The sequence below is a fragment of the Lissotriton helveticus genome, chromosome 12 (genome assembly GCF_964261635.1).
Source record: "Lissotriton helveticus chromosome 12, aLisHel1.1, whole genome shotgun sequence".
In the NCBI taxonomy this organism is placed as follows: domain Eukaryota; kingdom Metazoa; phylum Chordata; class Amphibia; order Caudata; family Salamandridae; genus Lissotriton; species Lissotriton helveticus.
The window spans coordinates 917,443,791-917,462,495 of record NC_136073.1 but is presented as its reverse complement, the minus strand read 5'-3'; the positions used below and the strand labels follow the sequence as shown (position 1 = coordinate 917,462,495).

General features: G+C 48.6%; 1 protein-coding gene across 6 annotated transcripts in view; it reads left to right on the top strand.

Moving 5' to 3' along the window:
* Positions 1 to 11,978, top strand: part of LOC144798498 (uncharacterized) — an 87,307-nt gene extending 75,329 nt beyond the window's left edge. For 5 of the 6 annotated variants that reach the window (XM_078669415.1, XM_078669418.1, XM_078669417.1 and 2 more), the window contains exon 7: positions 10,990 to 11,978. In XM_078669415.1, the coding sequence (XP_078525541.1) occupies positions 10,990 to 11,675 (686 nt within the window). In that variant the 3' untranslated portion in view covers positions 11,676 to 11,978. The remainder of the gene's footprint in view (positions 1 to 10,989) is intronic. The other variant, XM_078669416.1, reaches the window with a different exon arrangement.
* The last annotated feature ends 6,727 nt before the right edge of the window (positions 11,979 to 18,705 follow it).

Genomic DNA, 18,705 nt, shown 5'->3' with positions numbered 1-18,705 from the left:
TGGAGGTGCTACTCCCTTGCAGTAGAGGTGTTGCTCCCTTGTAGTGGAGGTGCTGCTCCCTTGTAGTAGAGGTGCTACTCCCTTGTAGTAGAGGTGCTGCTCCCTTGTAGTGGAGGTGCTACTCCCTTGCAGTGGAGGTGCTACTCCCTTGCAGTAGAGGTGCTACTCCCTTGCAGTAGAGGTGCTACTCCCTTGCAGTAGAGGTGCTACTCCCTTGCAGTGGAGGTGCTACTCTCTTGCAGTAGAGGTGCTACTCCCTTGTAGTAGAGGTGCTGCTCCCTTGTAGTGGAGGTGCTGCTCCCTTGTAGTGGAGGTGCTACTCCCTTGTAGTGGAGGTGCTACTCCCTTGTAGTGGAGGTGCTGCTCCCTTGTAGTGGAGGTGCTGCTCCCTTGTAGTGGAGGTGCTGCTCCCTTGCAGTAGAGGTGCTACTCCCTTGTAGTAGAGGTGCTACTCCCTTGTAGTGGATGTGCTGCTCCCTTGCAGTAGAGGTGCTGCTCCCTTGTAGTAGAGGTGCTACTCCCTTGTAGTGGAGGTGCTACTCCCTTGTAGTAGAGGTGCTACTCCCTTGTAGTAGAGGTGCTGCTCCCTTGTAGTAGAGGTGCTGCTCCCTTGCAGTAGAGGTGCTGCTCCCTTGCAGTAGAGGTGCTACTCCCTTGTAGTGGAGGTGCTGCTCCCTTGCAGTAGAGGTGCTGCTCGCTTGTAGTGGAGGTGCTACTCCCTTGCAGTAGAGGTGTTGCTCCCTTGTAGTGGAGGTGCTGCTCCCTTGTAGTAGAGGTGCTACTCCCTTGTAGTAGAGGTGCTGCTCCCTTGTAGTGGAGGTGCTACTCCCTTGCAGTGGAGGTGCTACTCCCTTGCAGTAGAGGTGCTACTCCCTTGCAGTAGAGGTGCTACTCCCTTGTAGTAGAGGTGCTGCTCCCTTGCAGTAGAGGTGCTACTCCCTTGCAGTAGAGGTGCTACTCCCTTGCAGTAGAGGTGCTACTCCCTTGCAGTAGAGGTGCTACTCCCTTGCAGTGGAGGTGCTACTCTCTTGCAGTAGAGGTGCTACTCCCTTGTAGTAGAGGTGCTGCTCCCTTGTAGTGGAGGTGCTGCTCCCTTGCAGTGGAGGTGCTACTCCCTTGTAGTGGAGGTGCTACTCCCTTGTAGTGGAGGTGCTACTCCCTTGTAGTGGAGGTGCTGCTCCCTTGTAGTGGAGGTGCTGCTCCCTTGTAGTGGAGGTGCTGCTCCCTTGTAGTGGAGGTGCTACTCCCTTGCAGTGGAGGTGCTACTCCCTTGTAGTAGAGGTGCTACTCCCTTGTAGTAGAGGTGCTGCTCCCTTGTAGTGGAGGTGCTACTCCCTTGTAGTGGAGGTGCTACTCCCTTGCAGTAGAGGTGCTACTCCCTTGTAGTAGAGGTGCTGCTCCCTTGCAGTAGAGGTGCTACTCCCTTGCAGTAGAGGTGCTACTCCCTTGCAGTAGAGGTGCTGCTCCCTTGCAGTAGAGGTGCTGCTCCCTTGCAGTAGAGGTGCTGCTCCCTTGTAGTAGAGGTGCTGCTCCCTTATAGTAAAGGTGCTGCTCCCTTGTAGTAGAGGTGCTACTCCCTTGCAGTAGAGGTGCTACTCCCTTGTAGTAGAGGTGCTGCTCCCTTGCAGTAGAGGTGCTACTCCCTTGCAGTAGAGGTGCTACTCCCTTGCAGTAGAGGTGCTACTCCCTTGTAGTAGAGGTGCTACTCCCTTGCAGTGGAGGTGCTACTCCCTTGCAGTGGAGGTGCTACTCCCTTGCAGTGGAGGTGCTACTCCCTTGCAGTAGAGGTGCTACTCCCTTGCAGTAGAGGTGCTACTCCCTTGCAGTAGAGGTGCTACTCCCTTGTAGTGGAGGTGCTGCTCCCTTGTAGTAGAGGTGCTGCTCCCTTGTAGTGGAGGTGCTACTCCCTTGTAGTGGAGGTGCTACTCCCTTGTAGTAGAGGTGCTGCTCCCTTGCAGTAGAGGTGCTACTCCCTTGCAGTAGAGGTGCTACTCCCTTGCAGTAGAGGTGCTACTCCCTTGTAGTAGAGGTGCTGCTCCCTTGTAGTAGAGGTGCTACTCCCTTGCAGTAGAGGTGCTACTCCCTTGTAGTAGAGGTGCTACTCCCTTGTAGTAGAGGTGCTGCTCCCTTGTAGTGGAGGTGCTTCTCCCTTGTAGTAGAGGTGCTGCTCCCTTGTAGTAGAGGTGCTGCTCCCTTGTAGTGGAGGTGCTACTCCCTTGTAGTAGAGGTGCTACTCCCTTGTAGTAGAGGTGCTGCTCCCTTGTAGTGGATGTGCTACTCCCTTGTAGTGGAGGTGCTACTCCCTTGTAGTAGAGGTGCTGCTCCCTTGTAGTGGATGTGCTACTCCCTTGTAGTGGAGGTGCTACTCCCTTGTAGTAGAGGTGCTACTCCCTTGTAGTGGATGTGCTACTCCCTTGTAGTGGAGGTGCTACTCCCTTGTAGTAGAGGTGCTACTCCCTTGTAGTGGAGGTGCTACTCCCTTGTAGTAGAGGTGCTACTCCCTTGTAGTAGAGATGATGCTCCCTTGCAGTGAAGGTGCTACTCCCTTGCAGTAGAGGTGCTACTCCCTTGTAGTGGAGGTGCTACTCCCTTGTAGTAGAGGTGCTGCTCCCTTGTAGTAGAGGTGCTGCTCCCTTGTAGTAGAGGTGCTGCTCCCTTGTAGTAGAGGTGCTACTCCCTTGCAGTAGAGGTGCTGCTCCCTTGTAGTGGATGTGCTACTCCCTTGCAGTAGAGCTGCTACTCCCTTGTAGTAGAGGTGCTGCTCCCTTGCAGTAGAGGTGCTACTCCCTTGTAGTGGAGGTGCTACTCCCTTGTAGTGGAGGTGCTACTCCCTTGTAGTGGAGGTGCTACTCCCTTGCAGTAGAGGTGCTACTCCCTTGTAGTAGAGGTGCTACTCCCTTGTAGTGGAGGTGCTACTCCCTTGCAGTAGAGGTGCTACTCCCTTGTAGTAGAGGTGCTACTCCCTTGTAGTGGAGGTGCTACTCCCTTGTAGTGGAGGTGCTACTCCCTTGCAGTAGAGGTGCTACTCCCTTGTAGTAGAGGTGCTACTCCCTTGCAGTGGAGGTGCTGCTCCCTTGCAGTAGAGGTGCTACTCCCTTGTAGTAGAGGTACTACTCCCTTGTAGTAGAGGTGCTGCTCCCTTGCAGTAGAGGTGCTGCTCCCTTGCAGTAGAGGTGCTACTCCCTTGCAGTAGAGGTGCTGCTCTCTTGCAGTAGAGGTGCTGCTCTCTTGCAGTAGAGGTGCTGCTCCCTTGTAGTAGAGGTGCTGCTCCCTTGCAGTAGAGGTGCTACTCCCTTGCAGTAGAGGTGCTGCTCCCTTGTAGTAGAGGTGCTACTCCCTTGTAGTAGAGGTGCTGCTCCCTTGCAGTAGAGGTGCTGCTCCCTTGTAGTAGAGGTGCTGCTCCCTTGTAGTAGAGGTGCTACTCCCTTGTAGTAGAGGTGCTACTCCCTTGCAGTAGAGGTGCTACTCCCTTGCAGTAGAGGTGCTACTCCCTTGTAGTAGAGGTGCTACTCCCTTGTAGTAGAGGTGCTGCTCCCTTGTAGTAGAGGTGCTACTCCCTTGTAGCTACAGGCACCAAAGCCGCAAGGTGCAGTCCGCCAAGTTGCCGCTCCCCTGGATAATGACCCTGTGCTCCTGAAGGTCAGATCTGTCTCCCACTGAGTGGGAGGACACCAGGATCCAATACCCGGGAACCGGAGCCCTTGTAGTGGCCAAGGCTTGTTGTGCCCATTCTGGAAACCAATGCCAAGGAAGGCATTGTGAGTGGCCCTGCTGTCCTGTTTGCCCCTACTGAAACAATAACAGGGGTTATGCCCACATTACCCTCCCATACTTGGACAAGGAGCATCAAAAGATGAAAAAGTAGAACAAACTAGTATTGAGGGATAAATTCAATTTATAATTTTAGAACATGAAAAGATTAATTATCCTGTTCTATACAACTAAATATATAAAGAGTCACTAACAAAATTCTGAGGACGTATAAACATGTACAAAAAGGAGATGGCGCAAAACAACTATATATAAGGAAAATAAGTTCACTATATACACACAATACAATGCATTATATACAATTCACAAATATAATCTGTACATTACATATATATACAAAAGGTGTACCCATAGACAGATCTCAATAGATGACCTATCACGTAATATACACTCCTAACTTCGAGTGATATAAATCTATAATGGAGTCCCCAAAGCGCCTGAGATGTAACTTCTCTCAAAGCTCTCTTTTGCAAAGGCGCCTGAATAAACAAACAAAGATAAACTAAGAAGGGACTCCTAATCACAAGGGTGTCGACGCTGTCGCGGTCGCGTTTCCGCCACTGGAATCTTTATGGCTTCATCAGGACAAGGGTACTGAAGACAAAAACTCGCGCTCATCAAAGGGAAAGTCACCCAGGGGGGGAGGGTGATAACGATCCACTGGGCACCAGCGCCCATAGAGCACTTAACGGAACAAGCCGAAGTCCCACAAGAGGTTAGCCGGCTTCAGTAAAGGTAATCGACAGATCCAAAACCAGGGTCGAGGCTACTACACTCGTTCCAAAAACAGGCGGCCAACGTTAGTCAATGGTCCATCCACGTTAGTAAACCGGAGAAACACATCCGCGTCTCGATGTTTGCCCCTACAGCAGAAAACAAAGACTAAGGGGTTGATTTCGATGTCGGTCGCAGTTGCCTACGCCGTACAATGTCTGTCATGGGACGGACCGACACCCGATCGGCGGTCCTGACTGGCCCATTAGGATGCGATGAAACACTGTTCGGTCGCATTCCTACATTTTACAATGGGAGCATGCATTCTGGCCATAAACGGGCCGGAATGCAAGCTCCCATTGTAAAATGGGAGGTGCAGTTCATCCCTGCACCCCATGGCAGCCACCTCAAGGTACCTGCCATGGGGTGCAGGGACCAACAGGGGGCACCATATGTGCCCTGCTGGGGGTCCCCAAATGCGAGTTCCGACAGCCTTTCTGTATCGGAAAGAGCCACCCTTGGGATTACAGGGATTCCTTTCCGAGCGGATCAATTGTAATGAGGCGGTCGGAAAGGAATCTGGCCGGCATATTACGATGTGGTCGTAAAGGCTCCGACAAAGGGTTGGAGCCTTTTACGACTACATCGTAATCGGCCCCTAAGATGTGAGTCTGTGACCACCGACACCGTACACCTACAACCACCTATTCACCCGTGCTCTCGAGTCCAAGGTAGGTGACGTATGAATGGGGTTCCTCGTCCCACAAGAGCTAAGCCCACGCTTGGATTTGCCCAGCCTGGATTTCCTGTTGCCACATCTTTCTGCAGGCCCCCTCCAACCGCAAGAGACTCCAGCAGATTCCCAATGCCAAAATACACCACTGCAACCGAGCCCAACAACCCAAGGAGAGGCGGACCAAAGGTGTCCCTGCGTGCCGGAAAATCTCTATGGTTGAGCCCACCTGTGGGTCCCCCCGGACTGCTTCCCCAGTCCAAGCTTGCAGCCTCTTTACCGACGGACCGTTCTCCCTTTGAAGTGAATGGGACACCCGATGCCGTGACACAACTCTGCATCTGCATGCCCCAGAGCGCAAGGTGACCTGTTGCGGTGGCCTTGGCCCTTGCCCTATTCTCACCCTAAGTCCTGAAGAACAGTCCTGTAACTCGTTGTCAAGTGCCTGAATGCAATACATGTTTTTCCTCCATAGAATAACTTGGCCGATACAGTAAATGCCCTGTCCATTTCTGAAAACTGTAAAAATTCATAACTTTAAAAGTTCTTACCCAATTCCAATGATCTTGGTATCTAAATGTATATAAAAGTGTGTTATTTTTATAAACTGGAGTTGGATTTCTTTGTTGAGGGTGGTCTCACTTACGGCCTTTGTGTGTGTAAATAGATTCGTAGCACTACCCTCTGATATGCCTAACTGCTCACCCACACTACCACAAAAGATAATATTTGGGGTGTCATTTGTGCCCCAGTAATTCCTTTGGGGTTTGCTTGGCCTCTTTACACAGCGTGCCTCTTTTTGGTCCAGTATATATAGAGCCAGCTTCCTACACGAAGGGTTCACGTCACCAGTTTTTCTCCAATGTTTTGATATTTTTCCTTTCTTCATAGAGATCTTGGAAGTACCAGGGGCCACAAGGTGTGGGTCTGGTGTATTTGCTCTTGATGGGTGCGAATTCCCCAATCAGGGAGTCTGTGCTGTAGTTGAACTGTCCTTGTCCGTGTTGATGTTAAGATGAGGGACTATCGAGGTGGGGTTTGATAAGGCTTGGCTGCCCATGGTTTCAGTATCAATGGCAGGGAGTCCCTCTGGGTGCAATGGCGGCGGTGTTTTGATCCCTCATGTAATCAGCCGCTACTTCAGAAACATGGCATGGACAACCGCGGCTGACGAAGATGCACCTCGTCCCGCGCTTGCCTTCTGCACACGTGATAGCGCGCTGATTTTGGCTGCGCTGTTCTTTTTCATTACCCCCCAGGACCCATAGAAGTGCCTTTGCACTGTCTGTAGTATTTGTCTTGGAAAAGAAAGTAATTCTTGGTTAGGGCTATATCCAAAAGTGAGACAATGACCTCAGTGGGTCTTTGGTTGGGGGGCTCCTCGCTGGCTGAGGTGATTTCTGATGACATCAATCCCCTTGTTCTGGGGGATATTCGTGTACAGTGATTCAATATCTAGGGTGACAAGAAGCTCAGTACTGGGATCAAACGATTCGGATTCGATGAGATTTATGAAATGCGCGGTACCCTTCACATATGTCACTGTACCCCGTACCAGGTCCCTGATGAACATTCAATATATCTGCCTAGGGGTTCTAGAATAGAACCACAGCCTGATAGAGTAGATCTGCCTGGTGAATGCTCCAGGTTTTTATGTATTTTGGGCCGTGTATATAGGACAGGGGTTTTGTGATATTCAAAATGAGATCACTCATCTCTTTGAGTGGGTTACGAGTGAGAGGCTTGTAATCTGTGGTGTTACTGAGCTGGCCTTAAATCTCGTTGTCATAGGCCGTTTTGTCCTGCATGACTATCCCACCCACTTTGTCGCGGGGTTTTATAACAATTCGCCACTCATACCATGGTGAACAATTATTGGATATGGAGCTACCACTCACACTGGGAGCACCTGATTCACTTTAGTCTTAAATTAAGATTGAGTAATTAACTGTCCCTGGGACCCTGTATTAATTATGGAATCTCCTCTTATAGATTCAGCTTGCTCAATATATCTTGTCCTGAAGTTGATCTCTAGCCACTGAGATCGAAACACCGTCGACCCTTACAACCTGAACTCCTTATAATTTGTAATAATTGTCTCGGAGGAGCTCACTCTTGTGTTGTCTTAGTGATGTATATAATGTTTTTTAAAAAGTCACCGTCACTTATCACATCACGTTTTTTTGTCACTTTTATTATGTGAGCACCAGAACTATTTTTGTTTAAAATAAAATACTATGGGGTATATTACCAACGATTAGCGATATTTATCACTAACGAGGCTTAGCAACGAATTTTTTAACGCTAAGCATCGCTGGAAATTATCGCAGAGATAACTTGCTATTAGCAAGGTTTATCTCAGAAGTGATAAAAATCCTCACGCTAACTGCCAAATGAGAGATTATCGCTGGAAAACCAACGATAATCTCTCGAAGTTTGGCGTTAGCTTGATGATAGGGGCTCACAAACTTAGCCATGATATCCACCTTACATAGGATATCATGGCTAAGTCAGGAAAATACCAGGTGTAAAAAAAGCAGCGCTAACCGCGGTTAACGCTGCTTAACATGCGAATTTGCATGTTAGCACCCTGTTGCTGCTAGGGAGATAATTTTATCTCCGCTTTCTTGGCTTTTAAAGCCAAAAAAGCGGAGATAAATCCCTTGATAATATGCCCCTAAGTCTGTTTAATTGATCAAAAATCTTGGTCTTGTGTATATATTTAACTGCCCCCTCCAGCATTATTTGCATACCCCAAGTTTTTAAGCTTTTGCTCAAAAATACCTAACGCACATTTCTGCGTCATTATCTAGCACCATTTTTTGGCCATATAGGAACCATTGTACACTGCAAATATGGTTGGAAAAGGCCTGATGCCTTATTTTTTGTTTTTCATGGATCTCAGTTTGCAATTTGATGGTGTCCTGGCGTGCCGAGAACCACCAGAGACGGTGAGCTTGCCCACCTGATGAGCAGCGACACTGGTTCTGATGGCGTAGTAAATGACGCAGCTGGTTTTGACGACGATGTGGGCCGGCAGGAGGAGCTAATGGAATTCTGTCAGGGTGGGGGTGATCATATTTGTTCAGGCCATGGACGAGACCTGCTGCGACGTGTACTATGCTAGTGTGGCACCCCTTGGGGTGTACTCATTGCAAAGCATGACCACACTTTCGATGTGGTGGAAGGATATCTAGCATTTTTGCAAATAAAACCATCAGAATATTTTTACATTTTTAGCATAGGCCGCCTCTATGGCTAGGTGTGCTGCATCTGGTGACACAGTTTCGCGTTTGCAGACCCAGGGCTTGTATTAAAAGTTTGAGTTCGTTGTTAACACAGCTACTGAAACAGAATTTGAGCAAAGGATTCTCCTAAAGACAAAGGGGCATATTTATGAGAGGCTCGCTTTTAGTGACGCAACAGTGGCGCAAACCTTCCAACCATATCTTTGAGGCCACTCAAAGCCTCTTTGCGAGGCTTTGAACGGCCTCAAAGATATGGAGTAAAGCGAGGCAGCACACATCGCTGCGTTGCCTTACTCTGAGCTGGGGGGGAGGGAGGGGGGTTCCCACACAATACACATGGAATTTTACAAAACCATGTAAACAGTGAGAAATAACATTATTTCTCTTCATTTTTTCCTCTTTTCATGTCTGTTTCATTCTGCAGCACACATAAAAAGAGGAAAAAGTCTCCCAGAATAGTTTTGTTCAGGAAGCTGCCCCTTCCCGCACAAAAAAAGTTCTGCAGACAACACAGGCAGCATTGCCCCATGGTGCAGGGGTGCCTGCCTTGGCGCTAGGCTGCCAAAACTACGCCAGTGCACGGGGAAAGGACAGGAAAGCACCCTGTTGGATAAACCCGGTGTATTCATGCCGTTTCATTCAGACTTCGGGCAGCGCAGCAAGGTGACTTAGTGCGCTGCTTTGTGCCAAAACCCCATTAATGAGGCCCAACCAAAATATAATGAAGAATTCATGTACTTATATACTTTAAAAAAAAATGTGTATAGAATGTGCATACTTTGAATCGAAGTTGCAACTTTTGAGGAGCCCATACGTAATCTACGAACTTTGGGGAATAGCAGACCTGGCGTGTTTGCCAACTTCAAAGATGACACAAACTCGGTCCGCTGGTCTTTGTGTTTACTAAGCTGGCTGACGGTTCGCAGCTTTGGAGTGTGTCGGCTCTTGGTCCGCTTGTCTTGGTGTTTACTAAGCTGGCTGATGGTTCGCAGCTTTGGAGTTTGTCGGATCTTGGTCCGCTTGTCTTGGTGTTTACTAAGCTGGCTGATGGTTCGCAGCTTTGGAGTGTGTCGGATCTTGGTCCGCTTGTCTTGGTGTTTACTAAGCTGGCTGATGGTTCGCAGCTTTGGAGTGTGCCGTATCTTGGTCCGCTTGTCTTGGTGTTTACTAAGCTGGCTGACGGTTCGCAGCTTTGGAGTGTGTCGGCTCTTGGTCCGCTTGTCTTGGTGTTTACTAAGCTGGCTGACGGTTCGCAACTTTGGAGTGTGTTGGATCTTGGTCCACTTGTCTTGGTGTTTACTAAGCTGGCTGACGGTTCGCAGCTTTGGAGTGTGTCGGATCTTGGTCCGCTTGTCTTGGTGTTTACTAAGCTGGCCGATGGTTCGCGGCTTTGGAGTGTGTCGGATCTTGGTCCGCTTGTCTTGGTATTTACTAAGCTGGCCGATGGTTAGCAGCTTTGGAGTGTGTTGGATCTTGGTCCACTTGTCTTGGTGCTCGTAAACATTTGTTAGGAACTGTGATGGATCCCCCCTTACAGCAGGTCCTCAAGTTCATGAGTCCTTATTTTTGGGCCATTAACTCAGTCTATATATCCATTTTTTTTTTATTTTAAACTAGGCTTGGGGTCAGGCTCTCTTTACCCTGCTCCATTATGCCATAATATTTTTGTAACCTACATGCGCACCGAGCTCTGCTTTGGGTAAAGGCAACTGCCACAAAATGTTACAGTCTCGGCCATCTAATCAGAGCCTTCGTGTTCGCTGAGCCGGCTTTGGGTCTGTGAACTGAAAAAGTAGTAAGGTGGGAACAGGACAAATGTGCCTATAAAAAACTAAAAGGTGATGGGTCGTAGACTGACACATATTAAATAATTGAAAGCAGACTATGAGATAAGTAGAAATATCTAACAAAACAATGTGAAGAAGAGACGGGGCAATCGTAGACTTGTATCAACAGATGGGACGGTTCCATGTAGCACCGTTGATTTTGTTATCTTATTATCAAGTCCATAAAACAGCAAGAAAAAAGGTTGGTAATTTGTTATGATTATGAAATTGATATCTGGATACAAGTTAATGATAATGAGTCCTGAAAAAATCTATTCACAGATATCAGGTTTGTGTTCCTCTGATAACTAGTTATATTCAATGACATGCTTCCCTCTGCCATTCGATCTCCTGTACATGTGTGCCACCATTTGCCGCATGTTTGTGGTCATGTACCAGCAACGCCTGAGACCATTAAAATTTACTTCCTGCCTCCTTCTATGAAGCCCCACTGTTTTCGTGCCGTTGTTTTCGTCAATGTGGTCATCTCTTTTCATTCTCATTTTAATGTATATAATTAGCCCATATATTAAATCATTTGGAGTTAAAATAGGACTATAGGTGGGTTTCTTTGTTCCTAAGTTCATATTAAATGTATGATGAGTAATATCTTTTTACTACTTGAATGTTACCGGGGATTAGATTCTAGACATGCTGCTGTGTACAATTCTAATGACTTACTCTGCTTTAAATTCAGCAGGCAATGAAAGTATGGAAAGAAAAAGGAAACCCGGAGGTCATCTGAAATGGTCTAAAAAATCCACATTGTGTACATCTTTTCCACAACACACCAACACAGTTGTCCGGCAGAGTTCTGAGGAGGAAGCAGACTCCAGACAGAAGCTGTGGTCAGACTGCTATCGACAGCTCGGAGAAGAAAATTCTGCACAGTGCGGAAGCAGTTTTAGCAATCCACTACACCTCGTTTTACAGCAAGGACAACTCGAACCAGGAGGATCCAAGAATTATAATGCATTTCAGGATAATCACAGAAAATCACAATTATTTAGTGTTCTTCAAAGCACCCCTCATTATCAGAAAACAAACTTGGCTACGGATAGTAATAAAAACAACAGTCTGAGGGAAAAGTTTACTAGACCTTTCAGAACAAATTCAAGAGAGAGACCATATACATGCACTGAATGTGGCAAAAGCTTCTTTCAGAAAAGCTGTCTTGTCACGCACTATAGAATCCACTCAAGCGAAAAACCATATTTGTGTACTTTCTGTCCGAAAAGATTCAATCGGAAAGATTATCTGGATGGACATATACGAATACACACTGGAGAGAGACCTTATAAATGTATAAAATGCGACAAAAGCTTTGTTTGGAAAAGCCATCTTAACAACCATCAAAAAAAGCATACAAAGGCAAACCAGTAAAAACAAGGGTTTTATAAAGTAGAATAAAAGAAAATATCACTAAACAACCCTCGAGTAAAACAGATAAATAAACTATCAGCATTCCTTCGTTGATCAGGAATAGGACATACAACTCCCAGGGTCCTGGGACTTCTTTTTATAAATAATGTAACCGCAAACAGCTGCCGTCAAACTGACTACTTTGCAAAGGATTTGCTGCATACAGCACAGATGCATTTGTGTTTGTCTCAAAGACTTCAAAAGCTATTGACATTTATGTGAGTTTCTTACCTTACCGTTTAATAAAAAAATACAAAAGACGGATAGATCTAGCTGCCTGTTGAGTTTTTTTTCCAGAAATAAAAAATATTTAGAGATACACGGTATTAATAATCCACTGATGGACAGGACATAAGATGAACCTCTTTACAAATGATGATGTCAGAAAATGCTTTTTGGTTAATTGGAAGAAAGACTTAACACACCCACCAGTATTCAGAATAAACCGAAGGGTGAGGTGACAGGCCTGGGATAAACCTAATCACAGCCATAGCAGGATATTTTCTCCAAATAATATACTTGTTACCAACTTAATATGTGGACCCCAAAAACTTTTCAGTTACTGTGAGAATGTATATGATTGGTATAACAGCGCTACAGAAACATTTCTATATTATGCCGTATTCCAAATAGATATCACGAAAAGTGTAATCAAATATTTCCCGGTTGAGGAGAGGGGAGACAACAAATATAGATTCAAAGCATATGCACCAATGTTAATACAATTATTAAGCACACATGTAGACTTCCCTGCACTGTCTTTGCCTTCCTAAGGTATAAGAGATGGGAGCCAAGTAGATGGCCAGTCTCCTTGTCAGGTTGGCCCCTGCCCACTGACATCTGCCGCTCTGCCTCCCCAAAAAATCTTAACCCTCCAGCCCCCCAGGGTAGACCAGCCTTCTGGATTTCTCATGGCAACTGGACTGACCACTCCCTGGACCTCATCTATTTCAGTGGAAAAAACAAGATAGCCAACCTCTTGCTGTGTTGAGGTCAAGGGAGGCTTATGTTTCAACTTCTGGAGACCCTCCTAGGTTAAGAGGGACACAGTCTTGTGAGGTGGTGCTCAGTCATGGCTCTCTCACTGAGTCTAGCAGATCCTTCTTAATATGTGTGAAAGGATGTATGTTCTCTCAGTGACTCAAGGTTTCAGGCCTTGGGATTACATACTTTTAGCATCTTGAAATGGCAAACACATTTCATTTGTAATTTATTTTGGAGCCTCAGAAAACAGCTGGCTTTCCTTCGGCATCGGTTTTCTCACTATATGTATCGTGCCTTCAATAAACGCGCCTCGCTGTCACAGTGTAAATGCTGTCAAAGTAGCTTCCTTCATGTTCTCCTTCGTCATTTGCTGTCATTGTATCTTTGTCTTTCGCTCCAGGACTCACTCATAACACCAGAAGCAAACTGCTCAGATTTTTTTCACTCTTAATTGTAATCAGAGAACAACAAAAGTCATGGAAACAATTTTTCAGAGCCCATGGGGCATATTAGCAAGAACCTCACTAAAATTATCGCCGTTTTAGCGGCAGGAAACTGCAGCTAAAACAGCGATAATGGGCTTGCTAATATGCGTTATAGAATTCCAATAGAAGCCCAGGTTAGATGTCCTGCACATCTGACCTGGGCTTCTATTGGAATTCTATAACGCATATTAGCAAGCCCATTATCGCTGCTTTAGCGGCAGGTTCCTGCCACCATAACGGCGATAATTTTAACGAGGTTCTTGCTAATATGCCCCCATGTTGTTTCACTATCTTGAGAACACACCAAGCTAGTGCAAGCATTGTGCAGGTGTGCATCACCGGCTACACTACACAGATGACATTTGTGTTTTATCTTTGAACAGACACCTCTTGGTCCACTCGTATCACCTCGTGCGACTGATCTCTTCTCCTAGCTTTGTCCTTCCCGCTTCAAGTTACCTTCTCCAATGTCTATGTTTACATCTTGCCTTACACCAGATGTGCTCAGGTCTGAATTAGTTCCAGCTGATTTTAGATGCATTTTGTTTTTGACCCTCTGTAGATTACATATTTCTCAGCAGGCTAAAAGCTGATTTTTCTATGACAAGCCAATATTAGGTGTGGAAACGAGAAGCGGATGAGAGCCCACCTGCAGCTATTTGCGTCATTGCGCAGATATCGAAGGTGTCCTGATCAATAATCGTTACTATGTTCTGCATACATGTAGGATACGGATGCTATACATGTTCAATGATGGCAGGAAGCAAAGGGCCAAACATCTGAAAATGAGCCACTGTAGTGCACAGGCATATGCAGTAAAGTAAGAGGGGAGGACAAGCAGTGCCCAAGACCAACTGTAGAGTTCTGCGACTATAAGAGCCAACCTCATGCTAGAGTCCCTACTTGGGGCTTTTAAATGAGCCTCGATTTCCTGGCTTCTGGGAGGCCTTTTAAAAAGTTTCAGAGAGTTGGAACATGAAAAGGTAAATGTTTCTCAGGCAGAGAAGGATTAATTTGAGAATTTCAGCATTGCATAGGCTCTTCCCATTGCAGTATTGTTGGATACCCCCACCCCAAACCTCTTGATGCTTCAAGTCATTGATGCCCCCTCAAGTCCTCTTGATGTCCCAGTGGAGTCCTCTCTATGCCATCCTCAAATCCTCTCAATGGCCGCCTCGTGTTCTCACAAAGTCCTTGTGAGTACTACAGAGGGGCCTGAATTAAGTCCTGTAGTTACCCTGACACAAGTCCTCTCAAATCGTTCTTCAAGATGTTCCACTACGCCCCTAACAGACAGGGTACATTTGGTGTCCAGGAGGTGGGCTTGAACTGTGGCTACGGTCTCCAATACGTACTGGTGACCAGGATCTTGGCTTTAACCTTGACTCCTGTCTCCCATACGTCCTGGTGCCCGAGAGGTGACCTTTAACAGTTTCTATATGTGCGTGTCTTGAACCAGCATTACAGGAATCAGTAACTTCCGTACAAATAAGCAAGTTTTTGTGCAGCGTTTTCCTGCACTGTTCTGCATAAATATAACCCTGCAGTGTTTGTTACTTTTCCAGGGATGTCAGTGTGCAGTAACTAGATTACCCCTAACTGCACAACCTGAGATGCGACTCATCTAAACAGGGCGACAAAAGGCAGGCCCTTGCACTGCTCAAGTGATCACCTCAGATGCCTCCCTATGCAGGACCCCCAGCTGATGCAAGTGATCACCTCAGACGCCTCTATCTCCAAGACCCTCAGCTGATGCAAGTGATCACCTCAGACGCCTCTATCTCCAAGACCCTCAGCTGATGCAAGTGATCACCTCAGACGCCTCTCTCTGCAGGACCCCCAGCTCATGCAAGTGATCACCTCAGACGCCTCTATACCAGACCCCCAGCTGATGCAAGTGATCACCTCAGACGCCTCTATCTCCAAGACGCTCAGCTGATGCAAGTGATCACCTCAGATGCCTCTATACCAGACCCCCAGCTCATGCAAGTGATCACTTCAGACGCCTCTCTATGCAGGACCCCCAGCTCATGCAAGTGATCACCTCAGACACCTCTCTATGCAGGACCCCCAGCTCAATCAAGTGATCACCTCAGACGCCTCTCTACGCAGGACCCCCAGCTGATGCAAGTGATCACCTCAGACACCTCTCTCTTCAGGACTCCCAGCTCATGCAAGTGATCACCTCAGCGCCTCTATCTCCAAGACCCTCAGCTGATGCAAGTGATCACCTCAGACGCCTCTCTCTGCAGGACCCCCAGCTCATGCAAGTGATCACCTCAGCGCCTCTATCTCCAAGACCCTCAGCTGATGCAAGTGATCACCTCAGACGCCTCTATCTCCAAGACCCTCAGCTGATGCAAGTGATCACCTCAGACGCCTTTCTCTGCAGGACCCCAGCTCATGCAAGTGATCACCTCAGACGCCTCTCTATGCAGGACCCCCAGCTCATGCAAGTGATCACCTCAGACGCCTCTATACCAGACCCCCAGCTGATGCAAGTGATCACCTCAGACGCCTCTCTCTGCAGGACCCCCAGCTCATGCAAGTGATCACCTCAGACGCCTCTATACCAGACCCCCAGCTGATGCAAGTGATCACCTCAGACGCCTCTATCTCCAAGACCCTCAGCTGATGCAAGTGATCACCTCAGACGCCTCTCTCTGCAGGACCCCCAGCTGATGCAAGTGATCACTTCAGACGCCTCTCTCTGCAGGACCCCCAGCTGATGCAAGTGATCACCTCAGACGCCTCTATCTCCAAGACCCTCAGCTGATGCAAGTGATCACCTCAGACGCCTCTATCTCCAAGACCCTCATCTGATGCAAGTGATCACCTCAGACGCCTCTCTCTGCAGGACCCCCAGCTCATGCAAGTGATCACCTCAGACGCCTCTCTATGCAGGACCCCCAGCTCATGCAAGTGATCACCTCAGACGCCTCTATACCAGACCCCCAGCTGATGCAAGTGATCACCTCAGACGCCTCTATACCAGACCCCCAGCTCATGCAAGTGATCACTTCAGACGCTTCTCTATGCCGGACCCCCAGCTGATGCAAGTGATCACCTCAGACGCCTCTCTCTGCAGGACCCCCAGCTCATGCAAGTGATCACCTCAGACGCCTCTCTATGCAGGACCCCCAGCTCATGCAAGTGATCACCTCAGACACCTCTCTATGCAGGACCCCCAGTTGATGCAAGTGATCACCTCAGACGCCTCTATACCAGACCCCCAGCTCATGCAAGTGATCACTTCAGACGCCTCTCTATGCAGGACCCCCAGCTCATGCAAGTGATCACCTCAGACACCTCTCTATGCAGGACCCCCAGTTGATGCAAGTGATCACCTCAGACGCCTCTCTACGCAGGACCCCCAGCTGATGCAAGTGATCACCTCAGACGCCTCTATCTCCAAGACCCTCAGCTGATGCAAGTGATCACCTCAGATGCCTCTATCTCCAAGACCCCCAGCTGATGCAAGTGATCACCTCAGACGCCTCTATCTCCAAGACCCTCAGCTGGCGCAAGTGATCACCTCAGATGCCTCTCTATGCAGGACCCCCAGTTGATGCAAGTGATCACTTCAGACGCCTCTCTCTTCAGGACTCCCCACTGATGCAAGTGATCACCTCAGACGCCTCTATACCAAACCCCCAGCTGATGCAAGTGATCACCTCAGACGCCTCTATCTCCAAGACCATCAGCTGATGCAAGTGATCACCTCAGATGCCTCTCTATGCAGGACCCCCAGTTGATGCAAGTGATCACTTCAGACGCCTCTCTCTTCAGGACTCCCCACTGATGCAAGTGATCACCTCAGACGCCTCTATACCAGACCCCCAGCTGATGCAAGTGATCACCTCAGACGCCTCTCTATGCAGGACCCCCAGCTGATGCAAGTGATCACCTCAGACACCTCTCTATGCAGGACCCCCAGCTGATGCAAGTGATCACCTCAGACACCTCTCTATGCAGGACCCCAGCTGATGCAAGTGATCACCTCAGACGCCTCTATCTCCAAGACCCTCAGCTGATACAAGTGATCACCTCAGATGCCTCTCTATGCAGGACCCCCAGCTGATGCAAGTGATCACTTCAGACGCCTCTCTCTGCAGGACCCCCAGCTGATGCAAGTGATCACCTCAGACGCCTCTATCTCCAAGACCCTCAGCTGATGCAAGTGATCACCTCAGATGCCTCTCTATGCAGGAACCCCAGTTGATGCAAGTGATCACCTCAGATGCCTCTCTTTGCAGGACCCCCAGCTGATGCAAGTGATCACCTCAGATGCCTCTCTATGCAGGACCCCCAGCTGATGCAAGTGATCACCTCTGACGCCTCTCTATGCCGGACCCCCAGCTGATGCAAGTGATCACTTCAGACGCCTCTCTCTGCAGGACCCCCAGCTGATGCAAGTGATCACCTCAGACGCCTCTATACCAGACCCCCAGCTCATGCAAGTGATCACCTCAGACGCCTCTCTATGCAGGACCCCCAGCTGATGCAAGTGATCACCTCAGACGCCTCTATACCAGACCCCCAGCTGATGCAAGTGATCACCTCAGACCCCTCTCTCTGCAGGACCCCCAGCTTATGCAAGTGATCACCTCAGACGCCTCTCTATGCAGGACCCCAGCTGATGCAAGTGATCACCTCAGACGCCTCTATACCAGACCCCCAGTTGATGCAAGTGATCATCTCAGACGCCTCTCTCTGCAGGACCCCCAGCTCATGCAAGTGATCACCTCAGACGCCTCTCTATGCAGGACCCCCAGCTGATGCAAGTGATCACTTCAGACGCCTCTCTCTGCAGGACCCCCAGCTGATGCAAGTGATCACCTCAGACGCCTCTCTCTGCAGGACTTCCAGCTGATGCAAGTGATCACCTCTGACGCCTCTCGATGCCGGACCCCCAGCTGATGCAAGTGATCACCTCAGATGCCTCTCTCTGCAGGACCCCCAGCTGATGCAAGTGATCACTTCAGACGCCTCTCTCTTCAGGACTCCCCAGCTGATGCAAGTGATCACCTCAGACGCCTCTATACCAGACCCCCAGCTGATGCAAGTGATCACCTCAGACGCCTCTCTATGCAGGACCCCCAGCTGATGCAAGTGATCACCTCAGACACCTCTCTATGCAGGACTCCCAGCTGATGCAAGTGATCACCTCAGACACCTCTCTATGCAGGACCCCCAGCTGATGCAAGTGATCACCCGAGACGCCTCTATCTCCAAGACCCTCAGCTGATGCAAGTGATCACCTCAGATGCCTCTCTATGCAGGACCCCCAGTTGATGCAAGTGATCACCTCAGACACCTCTCTCTGCAGGACCCCCAGCTGATGCAAGTGATCACCTCTGACGCCTCTCTATGCCGGACCCCCAGCTGATGCACGTGATCACTTCAGACGCCTCTCTATGCAGGACCCCCAGCTCATGCAAGTGATCACCTCAGACGCCTCTATACCAGACCCCCAGCTCATGCAAGTGATCACCTCAGACGCCTCTCTATGCAGGACCCCC